Source organism: Oenanthe melanoleuca, chromosome 27 (genome assembly GCF_029582105.1).
Source record: "Oenanthe melanoleuca isolate GR-GAL-2019-014 chromosome 27, OMel1.0, whole genome shotgun sequence".
NCBI lineage: Eukaryota > Metazoa > Chordata > Aves > Passeriformes > Muscicapidae > Oenanthe > Oenanthe melanoleuca.
Window position 1 is genome coordinate 4026952 of NC_079360.1, and position 20688 is coordinate 4047639.

The window sequence follows — 20688 nt, forward strand, 5'->3', positions numbered from 1 at the left end:
GGGATGAACCCAGGGTTGGAGGGGCACTGGGGACAGCTCAGAATGCTCCAGGTCGATGGAGCTGCCAGGGCCACCATGGGGTGGGGGACAATGCCACCCACGGCCAGTGCCACCTATGGCCAGTGCCATCCATTGCCAGTGACAGCCACAGCCAGTGTCACCCACGGCCAGTGCCACCCATGCCCAGTGCCACCCACGGCCAGTGCCCCCCACGGCCAGTGTCACCCATGGTCAGTGTCACCCACAGCCAGTGCCACCCATGACCAGTGACAGCCACAGCCAGTGCCACCCATGGTCAGTGTCACCCATGGTCAGTGCCACCATGACCAGTGTCACCCACCCATGGCCAGTACCCCTCATGGCCAGTGCCACCCACAGCCAGTGCCACCCATGGCCAGTGGCCCACAGAGCCTGCAGACCCCACCCTTTAGTGCTGGGGGTCTCCAAGGTGGCCCAGCCCCACATCTGCCCGCACCCCTGGGACAAAGGACACACGGGTGACACAGAGCTGCAAACAGTGCAAGGCTTTAATTCAGTCCCCACAGACTGGGGGGGACCAGACCCCCCCAGATCCCCACGGAACCCCCAGGCCCCCAGGGGGTGCAGAGAGCCCAGGGGGGGCTGTGGGTGCCCCCCTCCCGCAGCGCAGCCCCCGCACTGCTGCTGCTGCTGCTGTTTTTGGAGCAGCACACGGCGCTCACAGGTAGAGAAATGCAGCCACCCCCGCACCCCCACCCCCAACACCCCCCCCCAGCACCCCCAAAAAGGATCAAAGTCTCTGCTTAAGGCAAATCCCGCGCTGGCTCCGCCAGGAGCTGCAGGTTTGGGAAGGAAGGGGCTTGGCCAGCGCCAAGGGGGGGTTTGGGGGGTCCCCGAGGTTGGGGGGCACAGCCCCGGGGTCATGGTGGGTGTGGGGGGGTCACAAACTGTGCCTTCATCTGCTGGTGGAGGGCTCAGCTGAGTCCTCACCGACATGGCCACCACCTCTGTCCCCTCTTCCTCACAGAACTGGGGTGCAGTGAAAGGAATCTGGGGGTGCCAGCTGAGCCCCCAACCTGTTTGTGGGGAGGGGGACCAGCCCAGCCCCCGGGGAGTGGGGGGGGTCAGGGCAAGGATTTGGCACGGAACAGTCGGGTCCAGGGCCCTGGTCGGGGGCAGCCGCGGTGGGAGGAAGGGCTGAGCCCCCTGGAAATGGGGGGACCCCTCCCTGGGGGGTCCCCAGAGAGCAGAGGGGGCACTGGAATGTCCTCAGGGCTTGGAGCAGAGCTCGGCCACGCGCTGGCGCAGGTGGAAGGCGAACTCGAACATGGTGGCAGCCAGGCTCTGGTGGATCAGGTACCGGGGCAGGCGGCCCTGAGGACACAGGACAGCGACACGGGGCTGGGAGGGACAATATGGGGCTGGGGGCTGCCCCCATCCCACCCTGGGACACCCCAGGGACAGGGACACAGGGCCAGGAACCAGGGCTGGGGGCTGCTCCATCCCACTCTAGAGGGTTCCAGGGATATTAGTGAGGGTTTGGGGCTGGGGGCTGCTCCATCCCACTCTAGAGGGTTCCAAGGATATCAGTGAGGGTTTGAGGCTGGGGGCTGCCCCCATCCCACTCTAGAGGGCTCCAGGGATATCAGTGAGGGTTTGGGGCTGGAGGCTGCCCCCATCCCATTCTGGAGAGTTCCAGGGATATCAGTGAGGGTTTGGGGCTGGGGGCTGCCCCCATCCCATTCTGGAGGGTTCCAGGGATACAGAGTCATGAACAAGGTCTGGGCTTGGTCCCATCCCTCTCCAGGATGTTCCAGGGGACGTGAGGATTTGGGGCTGTGGGGGCTGCACCCAACCTGCCCTGGAGGGCTCCAGGGACAGAAGTGAGGGTTGGGCTGGGGGCTGTCCCTCATCCCATCCCATCCCATCCCATCCCATCCCATCCCATCCCATCCCATCCCATCCCATCCCACCCCATCCCACCCCATCCCACCCCATCCCAGAGGGATCCAGGGATGCAGCAGCACCGCTGTGCGGAGCTGCAGCTCCCAGGGAGCTCTGATCCGGGGGAGGAACTGCAATGTGGTTGGATTTCTCTAAAAAAGCCCTGCACGACTCACCCCCCACCGCCTCAGCTCCATGAAAAAATAATAAAAATCCTTGTCCCTGGGGGGGAGGGAACTGAGGCAGGGCTGGGAACCGCTCCAGGGGCACGGAGGGAGGAGTGGACAAATACCCTGAGGGGCACAGGACACTCCCCTCCCCTGGGATTGGGGTGGTGCAGCACAGATCTTTTCCTGGAGCAGCTTTTCCCTCGGACACAGGGGCAGGAAAAGTGCGAGGCCGCAGCTCTGGACCCAAACACACACACGTGAGGAATCCTCCCTCCCCCAGGGGGCAGGAAGGGATGAGCCACGGGCTATAAATACTCGTGCAGGGCCGAAGGGAAGAGCGAGGAGCTGTGCAGGGGTCTGGGTGCTGGCAGAGCCCCTGGGGGTTATTAATAGCTCATTAACAGCTCGGCATTCCTTCCAGGCTGGGAGTGCTCGGCCTGGGAAGCACAAGGAACCTCTTTTCTTTCTGAGCCCCGGCACGTTTGGGGGGGATTTGTTGCCCCACCACTTTTGGGGGGGGTTTGTTACCCCCCTGCCCCAAAACCTGCCCGTGATGGGTGCCAGGATGGCACAACGAGGAGGGAAGGGCACGCTCTGCTCTCGGCGCTTCCCCAAACCTTCCCCGAAGATTTTGGCAAGACAGGCAGGAGCCGGCGGGCTCTGGGGGAGGGGAGGGGGCCGTGGGAGGGGAGAGGAGAGAGGAGGGGGCCGCAGCAGCGCTGCAGCACAGCCGAGGGATGAATGGAGCCTTTGTGCTGCTGCGGCAGCGCCGTTACCACGTCAACCTTCCGCGGAGGAAGGAACGGGGCCAGCGCTGCTCCCGCTCCCGATCCCGCCCCGTCTTTGCTCCGGGACAGCGGCAAGGACACGCAGCTCCACAAATAACTCCGGATCCAGCCTGGCTTGCTCTCCCCCGGGGTGGATTTTGGGTGGTTGTGGTGGTGCCAAGGGGTTTGGGAGAAGGGAATTGCTCCTCTGGAGTGTTAATAAAAGTTGCCGTGCCTCAAACTGGTTTTGGTCAGCAAAGAGGATAAAAACCTCCTCGCTGCACTCAGAGGTGAAACCCCTAAGGAAGAGCTTCCCAAACTCCCACTTTTCGGGAAAGGAGGGGCACTTTGGAGTAGTTTAACCCTATTTGCCAAACCTGAGTCCCTTCAGGGCAGTGCTTGCTAAGGGGACACTTCTGTGGCTGCTGGATGCCAGGGGAGAGCTGAGCTGGGCATGGGACACAGCCCCTCACCCAGGAACTGCCTTTACCTTCAGGTCCGTGTTGAGAATCCAGATGAAGGTGCAGACCTTGGCATTGCTGGGACACTTCAGGACGATGAACCCCCCAGGTCCATTCTCACCCCTGTGGAGGGAAGCCAAGAGGGTCGGGCTGCAATTCTGGCTGGGATTCTCCGTGATGCACTGCACAGAGCTGAGGCTGGCAGTGAAGGGCAGGGCCCAGTGGGGCAGGAGCAGATGCTGGGAGCCTGGGAAGGTGTGTGCCTTGGCTCCAGGTGCACGAGCCAGCACGGCAGGGCAGCTTTCCCACAGGTGCCTTGGCAGCGCCGGTGCCAGGGAGCAGCAGCTCTGCCTCTGCACCGTGCCAGCTGCTCCCCACGGGAAGCTTTCCCAGGCACAACCCTGGGTGCAAACAAGAGGTCTCAGCAAGCTCAGGACAGGCTCAGCACTTGTCACTGCAGCCCCCAGATCCTTCCCAGCACCATCTGATCTGTCTCTGAGACGGGAGCTGTGCACACACACAGCCCAAATACAGATTTCCCTTCCCTCTTCAGAACACGCTATTTTTGCTGTGTGCCTTCTTTACAGGATTTTTTCCAGGCCCTGAAGTCCCCAGTTCCTAAATAGACTGAGGCAGCTCCAACAGCTCTGAGATAAAATGTCAATTACTTTAACCAGATTATTGAGAAAACCAAAGTGGGAGTGCACAGCTGGGCCCCGGCAGGAACAAGGAGTCCTTGTCTGATGAGCCCGACCCCAAACAGATCCATCACCAGCCTGTCCCTTCAGGAGGGGAGAGGCCAAAGCCCTGCTGAGATTTTGGGAGCTGATCCATCCTCGTTTCACCCCTCAATGCCTCAAATTCGGTGAGTGAGCGTTTCACGAGGAGCACAAAGGCATGTGAGAGGCTCGGAGCCACAGCCAGCTGTTTACTGCCCCTCAGAAATTCCTCTTTGGGAATTAACTGTTACACAAACAGGATGTGGGACTGGGATGGGGCTCGTGCTGTTACTGGTCAGCACCTCCACTCCCCCCAGCTGGGAAACGCCCCAGCACCGCTGACAGCTCACAGAGTTTCTTGAACAAAGGGAGACGAACAAGGGAAGCGAGGTTCAGCTCCACAAATAGCTCAGCTTCCTGCAAATCCTGCCAGGAAGGCAGCAGGGCTTGCAGCTAAGTGGCTCCTTGCCTTGAAGCTCTGGAGAAGTGAGTGAACCCAGCTGAAAAAGCAGCACCTGCCTCTCACCTGACGTATTTGGAGAGCGGAGGCTTCAGGCTGTGCGTGGTCGACATCCCTGAGGAAATGTACCTGTCTCTCCTCCTCTCGATCCGACGCACGTTCACGAAATCCCTGTGCAAAGAAAAGGGCTTAAAAACACACCTGGGCTGTGGAGGGGGCAGATCCTGCTCTCTGGGCTGCTGGGAGAGGCTGTGGCAGGGCTGTGTCAACACAGGGACAAAGCACTGATATCTGGGAGGTTTGGAGCTCTGAGAATCCTGCCAGGAGAGTCTGGAGGAAATTTCAGGGGCTGCTCACCCTTGGGAGTGTTACTGCAGAGTCAATCAGCCCTCCCAGCAGCCCAGAGCGTTCCCAGTGCCCCAGAGGTGATTCCCTGTGCTTTTGGGGGTGTTTAGGGTGGGATGAACTGACCTTGGGGACACCACCCCGCCGGCAGCTCCGGCCGCCACGTCGTACGAGACGATCGTGTTGTCCTCAACCCGCTGCAAGATCTGGGGAAGGGGAATCAATAAAAAGAAGGGAGGTTTGCTCAGATTGTGCCTCCCAGCCTGCATGCACCAAGAGGACACAGCCTCTCCCCCAAATCAGCACTGGGATCAGAGCAGGGGGGTCCTTTGGGGCAGAGCGCGACGAACGGCGCCTCTCCCGAGTATTTGGGGGGCACAGGTGTCACCTCCAGCTCCTCTCCACGAGGTCCAGACCCTCCCAGCAGGCAGAGGCAGGTTTGGCTCAGGCCTGGCCCCTGTCCCTGCCCACCTCTGGGGCTCTTGGCCGGGCACAGGCGTGCAGCCGGCTGCCGCGGAGCGCACGGATGAGCGGCGCAGATTTAACGCCTGGGTGACTGGGATCCAGCTCGGCTCCAGCAGCCTGCCTTGGACAGGGAAGCTGCAGCTCTCCGCTCCAAGGAGCTCCTGTGATTAAGCCATCTTTGTCCAGCACGCTCACCTGGCAGGCTGCCACTGTTCTGTTCCACAGGATCATCTTCTCGGGCTGCAGAATCACCTCCTGGTAAACTATTTCAGGAGAGCACTGCAGGAAAACCTGAGGACACAGACAGAGCTGTCAGCCAGCCCCTCTGCTCCCCTTGGGGGAGATTATTTTTAGGGGAAACAGGGTAAAACACAAAGGACAAGTGGGATCACGGGGGAGGGGAGGGGTGAGACTGGCCTGGCTCCCCTGCATGGCTGTCACCCCTCTGTCCCAGTGCTCCCAGGGGTCAGGGAGGACACACAGACCTCAGGATTTGGGAGTCACTGAGCTCTGCCCATCTGTCTGCCCCTCAGCATTTCCCCATTGCTTGGGAAAGTTGCATTTTTTACTATTTGTTTCTTTTTTCCCCCCAAGCCATTCCAAGCTCCAGCACACACAGCATCCATCCCATTCCCCCACGGGAGGGGGGGATCTTCGGTGGCAAACACTTAATGCAGCAAAGTGGGACCATCCAGCTTTTGCTGGTGAACACTGAGCTGCTCCACTGGCAGCTCCTGCCAGCGAGGCAACATATGCACTGGAACAAAGAAAAGCCACGGCAGCACCGACGCTTCATTAAAGCGTGGTTCCCAGCCAAGCCACTCCAGCTTGGGAGAGGGCACGGAGCAAGGCACTCCTGAGCAGCTCTGCCCCGTGCCAGGCAGCAGCAGACACACACTCAGCCCTGGCCTTGCTGGCAATTAGTTCCAATTAGCCTCCTTGGTCAGATTAGTCCGAGATGCTGGGGTTGGAAGCGAGTCTTGCAGTCACCTGCTCCCGACTCTACCAGCGGAGTCTGGAGCCTTGGATTTTTACTGGGGAGTTTGTCTGCTGGCCAAGGGGTTTTCCTGGAGAGATTCCCTAGTGCTGTTCGTCTGTCTCAAGCTGTGTTCTGCAGCCTGACCTGTCCTGAAAGCTGAGCTGTGGTTCTTTCCCCGTGCCAAAGAGACCAAGGCATCGGTCCAATGATGTTCTTACCTTTAAAATAAAGGTCTTGCCGTGGAAGGGGATTTCAAAAGTGTAAACAACATCACCAAAGTCCTGTGCAAGAGATGAGAAAGTCGTATTTTTATCAGCAAAAAGGGATTGTTTCTATTCAGGGTGAAGTTTGCTAAAACTCTGAGGCTCCTGTCACCCCCTGCCCCTCATGCCAGGCAGCGACCTCAGCACAGAAACCTCCCCGAGCACATTTCACTTGGCCATGCCTAAATTTCCATCAACAAAACAATATCCAGAGAGGCAGCAGGGATGAGACAGAAAAAGAATCCGCCCCGTGCCAGGCTGCAAACCCCACTCAAGGTCACATTCTCTTTGTAGCAGCACCGGGGTGCGAAGGGGGTTCGCTGCCAGCGCTGCTGGTGTTACCCAGGGCTGAGAGAAACCTCCCTGGAGGGGCCAGGGATGGGCAGATGAAAACCTTTCATCGTTAGCCCTGTGTTAAACTCTGATTAGTCTATTTAAATCCATCCCCCTTTGGAAAAAGAAAACAATCTGCCCAGCTAGTTTGGCATCAGACAAAGGATCACTTGACAGGGGAATTTGAAGCACCAGATGAGACAGCAGTTTGCAGGATTCGCACCCCCCAGTCGTGTTTCAACCTTGTGAAACAAGGTTGGGTTTGGGGGGAAAACCCCTCCACTCTTCTGAGAGAGAAAAGAGCTCTGTGCACCCCAGAGAAGTCTGGAGTAGGCAGAGCCACATCCCAAATTTACACCCAGGTTGCAGATGATGGGGAAGGGGGACAACAGTGGCTTTGGGGGTGGGAAGAGCAGTTAGTGCCCCACATGGGCCAAGACTCCAGTTTGGGCTCCCAGCAGGCTCAAAGGCAGCTGGCCATGGAGCAAGGGCAGGGCTGGAGCTGTGGGATCAGCATTCCCATGGCTCTGCATCCCAAAGGTGAAGGGGCTGCCCCTGCCCAGCCTCCGGACAGAGGGAGGAGGGAAGGGCCCTCTCCTGTCAAACTGCAAGGCAATTAAACGTCTAATTAAATAAGAGGGGATTTTACATTGAACTGAACTGGAATGGATTCCTAATTCAATCAGGTAATTGTAACGCTTGTTAATTTTTCATGGCGCAAGGAGGTTTCCAAAGCCTCGTTTGTCCCGGTTTTTGCTAAGCCATCCATGCCCTCTGCCAGCTGGGGAGAAAAAACCACACTTGCATTGTTTTTCTCAAACTTCCAGTTCTCCTCCTGGGCGAGGATTTGGTCCACAACCTCCATGGCCTCTTTGCCTTGTCGGACATACTCCTTTTCCTGGGAAAGAAGGGAGGATTTCATCAGCTGGGCGTGCAGGAAGCTCCAGGAGTGTGTGTGTGTGTGTGTGTGAGGCTGCTCCCCCCCTCCCCGGGCTGGCAGAGGGAAAGGGGATCAGAAATCTCTTAATTTGGGTCACAGAGGCCTCATTTTGGAGCTCCAAGTCACGCTCCCCGCCCTGGCTTGGATCCACACACCAGCTGCTCCCGCCTTAGCAGGAGGGTTTCCAGCAGGCCAAGGGCTCTGGGATGTGCAGCTTCCTTCCTGGAGGAGCCAGAACCGGGGCTGAGCAGGAGCAGGATCTCTTGGAAAATGGCACAAAGCCTGTGCCCAGCTAAGTTTTGGAGAGGTCAAGCCCTCAAGCCACAGGGACAGGTGAGGTGATGCCCAGGAATGTGACCAGGGATGGAAGGGGGAAGGGACAGGGAGAGGCAGGAGCAGAGCAGGACACACCCCTGTGGGATGCTGCAGGGAAGAGCACAGAGCTCTGGGGGAGGGGGATAAAGCTGGGGGGCTCAGATCACTCCTCCTGCAGTGGCTACACTATCACAGGCCCCGTGGCACAGAGAGGGCTCAGCCACACATCCCCAGAACTGAGGGGTGGATGAATCTGATGGGACCACAGGACTGGGGAGACTCCCACAGCCCCACATCAGCCTGGAGCTGTTTACCTGAGTTGTCAAGGCCTTCCTCCCCACACCTTCCTCATCAGACTCGTTGTCTGAGCCTACAGAGAAGCACCAATTAACTCACAGTTAATGAACACCCCACTGGTACCACCTCCCTCCCTTCTCCAGTGGCTGATCCCTGTCCCCTATCCAACAGGAAGGGCTGTCAGTGAGGATGACTCTGCCCTGAATCCCTGAACACCTGCTTGGCTCTCCAGAGGGCTGAGCTCATCCTGGGTGTCAGCTGTACCAGGAACAGTGTTCCAGAGGGCTGAGCTCATCCCAGGGTCAGCTACACTGGAAAAACTGCTCTGGAGAACTGGGCTCATCCTGGGTGTCAGCTACACTGGGACAACTATTCCAGAGGGCTGAGCTCATCCCAGGGTCAGCTACACTGGGACAACTGCTCCAGAGAGCTGGGCTCAGCGTGGGTGTCAGCTAGACTGGAAAAAGTGTTCCAGGGGGATGGGCTTGTCCTGGGTGTCAGTCACACCAGGAAAAGTGTTCCAGGGGGCTGAGCTTGTCCTGGGTGTCAGTCACACCAGGAAAAGTGTTCCAGGGGGCTGGGCTTATCCTGGATGTCAGCTACACTGGGACAACTGCTCCAGAGAGCTGAGCTCATCCCAGGGTCAGCTACACTGGAAAAACTGCTCTGGAGAGCTGGGCTCAGCGTGGGTGTCAGCTACAGTGGAAGTGTTCCAGGGGGCTGAGCTTGTCCCAAGTGTCAGCCACATTGGGACAACTGCTCTGCAGAGCTGTGCTCATCCTGGGTGTCAGCTACACCAGGACAAATGCTCCAGAGAGTTGAGCTCATCCCAGGTTTCACCTACAGCAGGACAATCCATCTGAGATGTCCCCATCCCAGGCCAGGAGCTCTCCAGAGCTGGCACAGGGCACTGACATGCCACCAGCCCTTATCCTCAGCTGCCTGTGACCACCCACCCCCGTGCCCTCACCCCAGGGCAGCATTTTCCAAGCACACAGCTCAGAGCATTTAATCCCAAGCCCACACAAGGCTCCAGCTCCCTGCAGAGCTGCAGCCAGGCTCACAGGGATGAGGGTGGCTCTGATAAAAATGTGTCATGTGGAGAGTGTGGCAGTGCCACCCCTGCCCAGGTGCAGGCACAGAGAGGGGACCCTGCTTTGTGTCAGTTCTTGGAGATCCTGCCAAGGGTTGGGATAAGGAGGCAGAGCTCAGGGAAGGGATGATGCTGAGGAATTCCATGGTGGGATGAGCACAGGAAGAGAGGTGATGGCACAGGTGACCTTACCTGCAAAGGATTCAGGGGGGGAGTAGAACTGTCCCTCGGAGAGGGCTCGGGGGTACAGCAGTGGCCTTGAGGCTGCAGCCTGGGCTGCCAGGAACCCTGGGAATGGGAGCAGGAGGATTGAACACCTGGCAGGTTCTGGGACCCCAGCCCTGCCTCTTGTTTTTCCCACATTTTCCCATGTCTTTTCCCACTGACACCAGCCAGCCTCAGCTCCTGGTGCCTCATCTTTTGTCTGAGATGTTTTATCTGCCCCGGAGATCAATGGGCTCTTCTGCCTGTCAAATAATCCAAAGGCGATTAAGCATCTAATTAAATAAGAGCTTCCCCTGGAAGCAATTTGGAACCTGAGCCTAATCCAATAGAGGCATTAAACACTTGATCATTTTTCAACTTAAAGCCTCTTTGCAAGACCCAAACATCCTCTGGTGCTTTCCACTCACAGCATTTCTGACTGAGCCCCGCCTGACAAATGCCCCTTTTTAGTTTGGTGTCACTTCCCAGCCAGTGACTCCTGGGAGAGGTACAAACCAGATCAGCTCCCTAGAAGGACCCTGGGAGTGATGTGTGAAGCATTAGGTCAGCCCTAATCCCTGCTCAGTGTGACCTCAGAGACCACAGACCACGGAATTTCACACCCCATAACTCACCCTGTGCCACAGAATGTGTCTGTGACTCCTGCAGCCCTCCTGGGAAAAGGGCTCCAGCCAGATCCAAACTCAGACATCAGGGACAGGGAGTCCAACACCCTGCCTGGCATTTGATTCCCTGTTTCCAAACACTTTCTCCCATGCAGAGCTGAGCTCTGTCTCCAACACGTCTGGCTGCAAGGATGCAGCCATTGGGAAATCTGGCACATTTTTCTCCCCTCAATTAAAAGATGCTTTTTATAATCTGGTATTTTCTTCCCCTGAAGGGACTTGTTGACCATAACAGAACTGAGTCAGGCACTTCCCATCCCAGCCAGCCTGGAGATCCCTTTTCCAGAAATGTCAGATCCAGGTGCTGCCAGAGCAGCAGCAAACCCAGGCATGGTTGGATTTGTCCAACTCCTACCAGAGAGGAGCAAAAAATACTCACATCGTTCCTCTTCTGCTTCCTGAGTTAGGACTTTAAAATCCAGGAACCAGGTCTCCAGCCAAGCAATGACAAATGAGACAATGGGAAGCAAATATCCAAAAGCCCCTTTGGTCAGAAGCTGTGTGGAAAGAAGCAGAAACCACAGGGAATGACCCAAACAGGGAATAAAACAAGACTGAGATATCACAAAGCAACTTCCTGCAGCCTGAGGAAACCAACCTCGGAGAGGATGACCTTCACAATCAGGAAGGCACTGGATACCAGTGTAGTGACCTGAAAAATAAGTGGACAGAGCTCAGAGATCCGTGAGAAGCCCAGGAGGAGAGGGAAAAGCCCCAGAGGAAAGGCTGGAGTGCCTCCTGTGTTGGGTTGATGTGGCCAGAAGTGTGTATTCTATCAGCATCTGTTGAAGCCAGGTGGGGCAGTGATTTCTTATCTCCATGGCACATATTATCTGCTAGTGGGCCATCTTTAAACCAGCTGGGCAATCATCTTTATCTTCCCACAGCCCATCCTCCCTCCAGGAGATATCTCCTGTTAATGGCCAGTGAGTCCCAGTGCATGACTGATAAAATTCCATCATCCCACTGGGAGATGCTCCACCCAGGGGAGGAGCCAAACATTTCCTACCCAGATAAAAACTGAGATTTGGGACAGCAAGTTTCCATCTTTCCACTGGATTCCAGAGGAAAACCAGACCTTTCCACATCATCCCTGGAGCTTCAGAGGAAACTGCACCTTCTCCAGGAGCACTGCTCCTGCTGAACCACATCTGCCCCTGCAGGAGGATGCAGCCACCATTGAATGGGACTGTGCCAACACCCTGACTGACTGACGGGTGTCAGCTTGGATTCTGACTCTGGCAGGGTTTGGGATTGTTCTGTGTAATACTGCATTTCTATTTTAATTTTAACTGTTATTCCTAATTCCCCTATCTTTGCCTGAGAGCCCCTTAATTTCAAAATTATAATAATTAGGAGGGAGGGGGTTTACATTCTCCATTCCAAAGAGAAGCTCCTGCCTCTCTTGGCAGACACCAGCTCCTTACCGCGATGACCCACCAGTGGCGCAGGCGGAGCACGGCGTAGCCCAAGAGCAGCACAACGAAACGAAACAGAGCCAAGAGCTGCAACAACAAACACCCAGAGACACCAGTCACTGCCCTGCTCCCTCTGCCAGCTGCTGGGAGGGCAGGGACAGGCACCAGCTCCTCGCCAGCACCAGGAGGGATTCACTGAGGTGGGCAAGGGGAGACCCCAGACACCCCCCCAGCCCCACTGAGCCCTGCAGGAGGGTTGAGATACTCACAAAGATATCAAAGAATGAGGTCTTGAATCTGTAGTTGATGATTTCATCCTTCAGGTTCTCCTTGATGCCCACCTTGGTCTGAGGGAGACAGGGAAGCAGGAAGCTGTTAAGTGCACTGATAAGGAACTCGTGGGAGAAGGAGCTAAGCAGTGCCTGGGGTTATGGCCAGGTCAGGGAATGCACCTGGACTACAAAAAGTCCCACGGGTTCAGTGAGGGCTCCTCTGCCAGCACAGCACCTGGGAGGATCCCATGGCACATTTCCTGCCTGGATTCACATGGCATTTCCCCCTGGGATTCACACCCAGGAGCGTGGGTGGGGCAGGAGGAGGGACATTAAACATCTTTAGGTGGTGATTTCCAACACCCAAATCCTTGGCTCAGCACAGCCTGGAGCCCCAGGATGGACACCACTGCTGCCAGATTCCAGAGGAATGGGAAAAAAATGGAAAAATGCTCCTCAGGAACCTTCACTAATGCACTGAACATCTTCCTGTAGGGGCTCTCAGCATCTCTGAGGACCTGGGGGGATTTAAGGATCCTCCTCTTGCAAAGCACTGAGGGGTCCCTTCTCCCTCCACCCGGCTTCCCACAGCTCCCAGCAGTGCTCCAGGAAATCTGATGGAAGAAGGGAAGCAGCAGGATCAAACCTGCTGGCAAAGGGGAAGAGGGAGGAGAGGGGGATGCACAGCCATGAGCTGCAAGGGAATCTGAGAGAGGCAAAAACACTCTGGGATTGACAGGAGAGTGGAAAAAACTCATCCTGAGATAATCCAGGGTCTGACAGCCCCAGTCCTCTGGCCACCATAAATCCTGGGAGCCTGGAATGGCTGTCTGGGAGGAAGTGGAGGGCTCAGGTAACTGGAACAAATGTTTCACCTTTAGGCTATGGCTTTGGACAGGGCCCAGCTGGCTGGGAGCTGGTGGAGCCAGCAGCTGTTGGATGGGCTGTGAGGAACAGGCTGGTGGGTCCTGGGCCAGACCTTGGCAGCCAGGGTGTCCTGGCACTGCAAGGGCAGCCACTGGGAAAGGATCCCTCTGGGACAAAATCCAGGCAGAGGGAGGCAAAAAGAAACAGGGCTGTGCCTCCAGCTGACCAGGCCAGCTTTGCTGAGTGGCCACCAAAAGATTCTTCCCTCCCTCCTTGTCTCCATGGGATGCTGCAGGAAGGAGGAGACACAGGGAAAGCTTTGGGGGATGTTTTTTGGGGGGTGTTTCTGGTAGGTGGGCTGTGAGGAATGAGTTGGGGGGTGCCAGAGGGGTGTCCTGGTACTCCAAGGGCAGCACAGGCAACCACTGGGATTGAGAAGGGATTTCTCCCAGTCTGGGATGGAGTTAATATATAACAAAAGGGTAAAAAGAGGGAGGGCAGAGCTGGGCTGTGCCTTCAGCTGACCTGTGGCCATGAGATTTGGACCAGCTTTGCTCAGTGGCCACTGAGAGCTTCATCCCCACACCTCAACTCCACGGAGGATGAGGATGGATGAGACACAGGGAAAGCTTTGGGTCATGGTTTGGGGGATGTTTTCAGCTTAAACACAGGCTGTGCACCAGGCAGATGAACCACCTGAGGCATCACTGAGAGCACCCAGCCTGCACAATTATGGTTTGCTTTTAACGAGGGGCAATTTGCTCAGCTTATCTCACAGTGAAGGAAACGGTTGGATAAAAAAAAAAAAAAAAGGACAAAAAAAAAAAAAAAAAAAAAAAAGAAAGAAAAAAGGCATTAGTCATGAAATCAAACCTTGCTCTTCATAACCAGGCAAATAAGCTGCTCTAATGGCTTTAAATATGCAGCATCTCAGCTCGGGGGCCCAAATATCAGCACTTAGTCACTCATTAATGGCTACCTGCACGACCCACGCTCAGCATCACCCTGGTGACCGAGCCAGGATTATCTCCTGGGGGCTGGAATTCCAGCAGCTCTCCCTGAGAGCACTGGGACAAGGGCAGGGGGCCGGGGTCCAAGCTGGGCTGGGCCAGGACAGCGTTGGCATTGCTGGAATGCTGGCTGGGAGATGGATTTTCCTAAGGGGGGTGGGGAGCAGGGGGCTCTGGGCAGGGTGAGGAGCTGCTGGACTGGACAGTCTGTTAAGTGCAGACACCCAGAGATAAAGAGGGCAGAGATAAGAGCTGCTGAGGGAGCAGCAGGATCCAGTGCTGATAAATGCAGGCCAGAGCCCGGGGTCTATCTGTTCATCTCTGCTCTGGGTGCTCCAGGGGAGGACATGGAGTACCTGAAACCAGCCAGGGCCGGTTCAGAGAAAATAAAAACAAAATATAGCCCAGGGAGGGATTTGGACTTGGTGGGACTGAGGTAAATAAACTGGATTTTCCCTGCTATTGCAACACAGAGCAAACACAGCAGCTTGTGAGTCGCTTTGGAGAGAACCAAACCACTCACATCCCCCTCAACAATCCCTTGGGAGGTGGAGCAGCACCTCCAGCTTCCCAAAGCTGAGATTAGCAGCAGAATTTCGGGATCAAAGCCCCTGGAGGATCCTCCCCTGCTCTTCTGATGCTCTGAGAACACGGCAGCAGCAAACCCAGGGAGCAGGAGGGGAATTTGGCTCAACTTGGTGATTCCAGAAGCCCTGGATCTTGTTACAGCACAACAAAGGGACGGTGTTAACAACCCTGGAGAGCCCCCACAAAACCCCGGGGCAGGAAACGAGCTGGACTTTAGTTTACACTAAAGAACAGCAGCTCCTTGGCCAGCGCTGGGAACAGCAAACAAAGATCTGTCCCAGGAGTGCTGGAACAGAGCAATTAACGGAGGGAACTGAGCTTAAAAAGGGCAAAGATTCCCCGGGTTTGCTTCCTCCAACTCACATTCAGCTCGATGATCCACAGCAGGGAGATGAAGAGCAGGTCGAAGGTGACAAAGAGGCAGAACGTCCTCCTCACATCCGAGATGGCTTTTCTCTTCTCGGGGGAGAAGAAGTACGGGGAGAAGCCCTGGCTCTGGGAGAAGGAGGAGCTGATGGAGGCAATGGCTGGGAGGCTTCGTTCCAGGTCCGTGGGCTTGCTCATCCTCCGGGCTCGGCTCCGGGGACATCGGCCACGGCAGCGTCACCTGCGGGACACACCCGGCACCCTCAGGGCTGGCCACACCCCTGCTGCTGTCCCCCTCGGATGGCAGAGCAGAGCCCAGGGAGAAATTACTGCACAGAGCAGCTGTGGGATCCCTGGAAGTGTCCATGGCACAAGGATGGAGCTTGGAGCAGCCTGGGATAGAGGAAGGTGGGATAGATAGATAGATAGATAGATAGATAGATAGATAGATAGATAGATAGATAGATAGATAGACAGACAGATAGATAGATAGATAGACAGATAGATAGATAGATAGATAGATAGATAGACAGACAGACAGACAGATGGGACTGGATAGACTTCAGTGCCATGGCAGTAGGAAATGGAGACGCCAAGGCAGCAGGGAAAGGAGCTGCAAACCCCATGGAAATGTTGTGGAAGAAGAAAAAGGGGTCCCAAACCCCATGGAGACACTGTGGATACAGGAAAAGGGGTCTGAGGATGTTTTGGGATTTCTCCTGAAATCATGGAGCCACTCTTCCCTCTGCAGGGAAGGCAAAGCTTTGGGAGATGGACATCCCATTGGAACAGATCCCAAACTGCTCAGCCAGGAGAGAAGCCTGGGCCTGATGCCCAACTAGACCAGGCAGAGCAGCAGGGAAGGGGCAGCTCTGTGTCCCAGTGTCAGGAAGGAGCTGCTCCCTGTCCCAGTGAAGGGAAGGAGCTGCTCCCTGTCCCAGTGTCAGGAAAGTGGCTGCTCCATGTCCCAGTGTCAGGGAAGTGGCTGCTCCCTGTCCCTGTGTCAGGAAAGTGGCTGCTCCATGTCCCAGTGTCAGGGAAGGAGCTGCTCCATGTCCCAGTGTCAGGAAAGTGGCTGCTCCCTGTCCCAGCGTCAGGAAAGTGGCTGCTCCATGTCCCAGTGTCAGGGAAGGAGCTGCTCCCTGTCCCAGTGTCAGGAAAGTGGCTGCTCCCTGTCCCAGTGAAGGGAAGGAGCTGCTCCATGTCCCAGTGTCAGGAAAGTGGCTGCTCCCTGTCCCAGCGTCAGGAAAGTGGCTGCTCCATGTCCCTGTGTCAGGAAGGAGCTGCTCCCTGTCCCAGTGGCAGGAAAGTGGCTGCTCCCTGTCCCAGTGTCAGGAAAGTGGCTGCTCCCTGTCCCAGTGTCAGGAAAGTGGCTGCTCCCTGTCCCAGCCCTGCCTGGCAGTGCTGGGCACACGACCCAGGCACGAGTGAGGTGTTGGAAGCTGTTGGGGCTGTTTTCCTGCAGCTGTGCCAACCATTGTATTGAAATTTTTTCCTCTCCGTCAGCACAGCACAAGGAGGCCCCTGTGGGAAGGGAGGGTGACAGGCAGGGGACAAACACAGAATGAGGATCCCAAAACTGGTCAGGCCAGGGATCTGTCACCCCAACCCCGCCACCCCCGAGTCACCCACGGCAACAGCACGGCCACAAACTCCTTCCCTGCCACATCCTCCTGCTCAAGGATGTTTTGCCTCCAAAATAAAAAAACCCACCCCAGATTGTGGTGTGAGCTCCCTGTGCCTGCTGGGATCCCAGGGAGGTTTGCCCACCACAGATCCCACTCCTGACACCCAGGAGGCTGCAGAAAAAAACGTCACCAGGTTGTGCCCAGATCTGCGGGAAGTGGAAACCCCACGGAATGTGAAGCCAGGCGTGTTCCAGGAGCACCTGGAGGAGCACAGCCCGATTTGGGGCAGTTTGGGCCAGTCAGGATCCCTGAGCCAGCGGTTTTTACATCCCACCCCCGTGGCTGGAAAGGGAACAAAGCTGGACTCCTGTCAAATCCCTGTTAGTCCCTCTCAGAGTGCCTGGGAAGGAGCTGGAGTCCTTGTCACTTCGGATCAGCTGCTCCCCGCGCCGGGCCAGGCTCAAAGTGACAAAAGTTAAGGACATCTGTGAGGGATAAATAATAAATCCCCCCCTGCAGGGGCTGCTGCCGCCTCCTCCTCCCCTCCAACAGCACTTTGCACTTAGGCAGCTCCTCCCCAACTTTCACAGCGCTTTAAAATCACCCGGAGAGGCTCCAGGGACCCCATCCTGGGATGCTGAGTGGGGTCACAATGGGGTGTTGGGACATGGCAGGACACAGGGACAGGCACCAGAGCACCCTGGTGCAGCTCATCCATCATTAATCCCATTTTTCCCAAGGAGGTTCAGGCTGTTTTGGACACGCACCCCTCCCAAACCATCCAATTCCCGAGGGAGAAACCCACCCTGTGGGGCAGAGCAGGAATGTTTGAATCCCAGACAAGCCCCCCCTGCCCCCCTCCAGCAGCTGAGAGAGCTGGGAGCAGGGGCTGGATGTGGAGAAACGTGGCTGTTCCTGGGTGACAGATGAATTATTGAGCACCATTATACATTCCAGCATCCTCCGCATCCCGCTCCGGCAGCTCCCAGGGAACGAGGGGTGGGATGGGAGGGAAAGGCCCCCAGCTCTGCCAGGAGAGGGCCAGGGGGATTTATTCACTGAAAATTATTCACTGGAAGGACAATCAGGCATTGGGAGAGGCTGCCCAGGTGTTGGTGGAGCTGCCATCCCTGGAATGTTCAAAAAACGTGTGGATGTGGCACCTGGGGATGTGGGTTAGGGGTGACATGGCTGTGCTGGAAAAAGGGTTGGGCTTGGTGATCTTGGAGGGGTTTTCCAGCCTAAATGATTCCAGGATTCCATTCCAGCAAGGGGCAAACACAGCTGGGGGGTCACTCTGGGTGACAGGTAACACCCTGGGGACACCCTGAGTGACAGATAACACCCTAGAGACATCCCAAAAGACAAATCACAGCCTGGGGACACCCTGAGTGACAGATCACAGCCCAGGGGACATCCTGGGTGACAGACCACAGCCCAGGGGACATCCTGGGTGACAGACCACAGCCTGGGAGACACCTCAAGTGACAAATCATAGCCTGGGGGACATCCCAAGAGATAAATCATGCCCCGGGGGGACACCCTGGGTAACAAATCCCAGCCCAGGGGACATCCTGGGTGACAGATCACAGCCCAAGGGACACTCCAGGGACCCTTCTGGGCATCTCTGGATTGAAAAAAGGGGATTTTGAGACTCTGGGGAAGGATTTTTGCTGGGAAACCTCCCTGTTTGGGGATTAGGAGGTGACAGGGGCTGCAGGGACAAGGGTGACGCCACATCCCACAGATCCCAGCAGGAAGCAAACACAGAGGAGGGGCAGGTGGTGAAATCCTGATCAATATTCAGCACCAACACCCAGCACACCCTGTCAGCCCAGTGCCATCATCATCCCAGTGCCACCACCCCAAAACCCTGCCAGCCCAGTGCCACCACCCTAAACCACTATCATCCCAGTGCCACCACCCCAAAACCCTGCCAGCCCAGTGCCACCACAGCCCAGTGCCACCACCCTAAACCACTATCATCCCAGTGCCACCAGCCCAAAACCCTGCCAGCCCAGTGCCACCACCCTAAACCACTATCATCCCAGTGCCACCACCCCAAAACCCTGGCAGCCCAATGTCACCACCCCAAAACCCTGCCAGCCCAGTGCCACCACCCTAAACCACCATTAACCCAGTGCCACCAGCCCAAAACCCTGCCAGCCCAGTGCCACCACAGCCCAGAGCCATCACCATCCCAGCACCACCACCCAAAACCCTGCCAGCCCAGTGCCACCACAGCCCAGTGCCACCACCCTAAACCACTATCATCCCAGTGCCACCAGCCCAAAACCCTGCCAGCCCAGTGCCACCACCCTAAACCACCATTAACCCAGTGCCACCAGCCCAAAACCCTGGCAGCCCAGTGCCACCACAGCCCAGTGCCATCACCATCCCACTGCCATCACCCAAAACCCTGCCAGCCCAGTGCCACCACAGCCCAATGCCACCCCCCCAAAACCCCGCCAGCCCAGTTCCAGCAGGACACTGGCCACCCAAACATCCCCAGGGGCTGTGCCAAGGCACGTCCCAACCCTGCCCCAGCCCCACAAAGCCCCGTGTCACCCCCTCCCTCAGCTGCTGTCCTGTCCCCACCCCAGCCCCTCATTAGCCCTCATTAGCCCATTAACGACCCAGCTCCCAGTCAGGAGCTTTTCCCACCCCGTGACACCACTTCTCCTTCCTCCCACACTTCCCCTGAGCTCATGTGACAATTCCTCCTGTCCCCTGTCCCAGGGTGGGGAACACCCCAAAATTCTCTGCAGCCCCCTGAGCCATCCCAGGGGCAAAGGACACGGGATCAGAGTGGGATATTCCAGAGGGTGGAGTGTGCCAGGTGAGAGAACACCTGGAGAACCAGAGGGATGGAGACCCTGCTTCCAATGGGCACTGAGGGGTGTCTGAGCTTTTCTTTAAAACAAAAAAAAAGGTCAACCTCCATCCAAAACAAAACAAAACAAAACAAAAAAACAAACCAAAAAAAAAAAAAAAAAATTGGGAAGGATCCAGCGGTTTTGGCAAAGCACAGGGGGGACACTGAAAGCCCCAGGGAGAGATGGGGACACTTGGAGAACCTCGGGAAAAGCGGCTTTGTCCCGGATCCTGCAGCATCCCGCATTTCCCCTCAATTCCAGAACACCTGGGCTGAAATTTAGGGCTCTGCTCGCACAGCCCAGCCCAACATTTGGGGGTTTCAATGCTGTGACCCGCCCCGGTCCTGCGGGGCTGCCCCCGGGGGTCGGGAGAGACCATTCCCAGCGGGTTTGGGCTGGGGTGTGCGGCAGGATTTGGGGCTGGATTTCGGGCTGGATTTGGGTCAGAATTTCGGGCTGGATTTTTGGGGGTTTGGAAGCCTCAGGAAGGGGCTTCACGCTGCCCCCTCCGCCCAGCAAAAGGGTCCCTGGTGCTGCCTCTTCCTCGAGCAGGGGATGAAACCCGGAGGTTTTCCAACACCCCGGAGCAGGTGTTGGAAAAGGAAAATAAAAAGAGCGCCGAGCCCCGCGGGTAGCCCAGAGCTGGAGGACTGAGGGAAGCGGCGCCCCCGGAGCCCCCGGTGCCGCCCTCCCGGCGGTGACAGCGGTGGAAGGAGCCCGGAGCGGAGCGATTCTCGCCCCTCAGGGTTCGGGGCTCGCCGCGCCGGGCTCTCACTGCCGGGACCCCCGTTAACGGGAGCGCCCCTGGGACAGGGCCCGAACGGACCCCTGAGGCCTCCCGGAGCCGGGAGCGGGCGCAGGACCCGCAGTGACAGCCCCGTCCCGTCCTGTCTCAGCCCCGGGGCCCCATAAGTGCCGCCGCCCCCGCGCGTCCCCGCCGGTACCTCCCGGTGCCGGGTCCGGGTCCGGGTCCCGCCGGGCGCCGCTTCCGGCCCCGCCGCCACCTCTGACCCCGGAAGGGAAACTCCAGAGCGAGGCTGCGCCGGCACAGACCATTGCCGTGCGCGGGGGGGGCAGGGAGAGACCATTCACCGCGGGAGGGGTGGGAGAGACCATTCGCAGCGGGAGGGGGGATCAGTGGGGCTGGGGAGGATCGTTACCCGTGGGAGGGGGAATTACTATGACTGGGAGGGACCATTTGTCATGCGGGGGATCAATAGAGCTGGGAAGGACCATTCCTGGT

At 57.2% G+C, this 20688-nt stretch overlaps 1 protein-coding gene across 2 annotated transcripts; it reads right to left on the minus strand.

The window, feature by feature from the left end:
- Positions 1 to 510: 510 nt before the first annotated feature.
- STARD3 (StAR related lipid transfer domain containing 3) lies at positions 511 to 20497 on the minus strand. 2 transcript variants are annotated; one of them, XM_056512135.1, is made up of 15 exons: positions 20390 to 20497; positions 14939 to 15182; positions 12108 to 12185; positions 11848 to 11925; positions 11019 to 11072; positions 10800 to 10917; positions 9723 to 9818; positions 8455 to 8510; positions 7691 to 7783; positions 6508 to 6570; positions 5506 to 5601; positions 4972 to 5051; positions 4567 to 4671; positions 3351 to 3444; positions 511 to 1353 (listed from the first exon to the last, which is right to left on the minus strand). In XM_056512135.1, the coding sequence occupies exons 2-15, from the start codon at positions 15137 to 15139 to the stop codon at positions 1249 to 1251; spliced, it is 1317 nt and encodes a 438-aa protein (XP_056368110.1). In that variant the 5' UTR covers positions 15140 to 15182; positions 20390 to 20497; the 3' UTR covers positions 511 to 1248. The 2 variants fall into 2 exon arrangements, with proteins under 2 accessions (XP_056368110.1, XP_056368108.1); XM_056512133.1 differs by lacking the exon at positions 20390 to 20497 and adding an exon at positions 19421 to 19442 and having other exon boundaries at positions 517 to 1353.
- Positions 20498 to 20688: the final 191 nt, after the last annotated feature.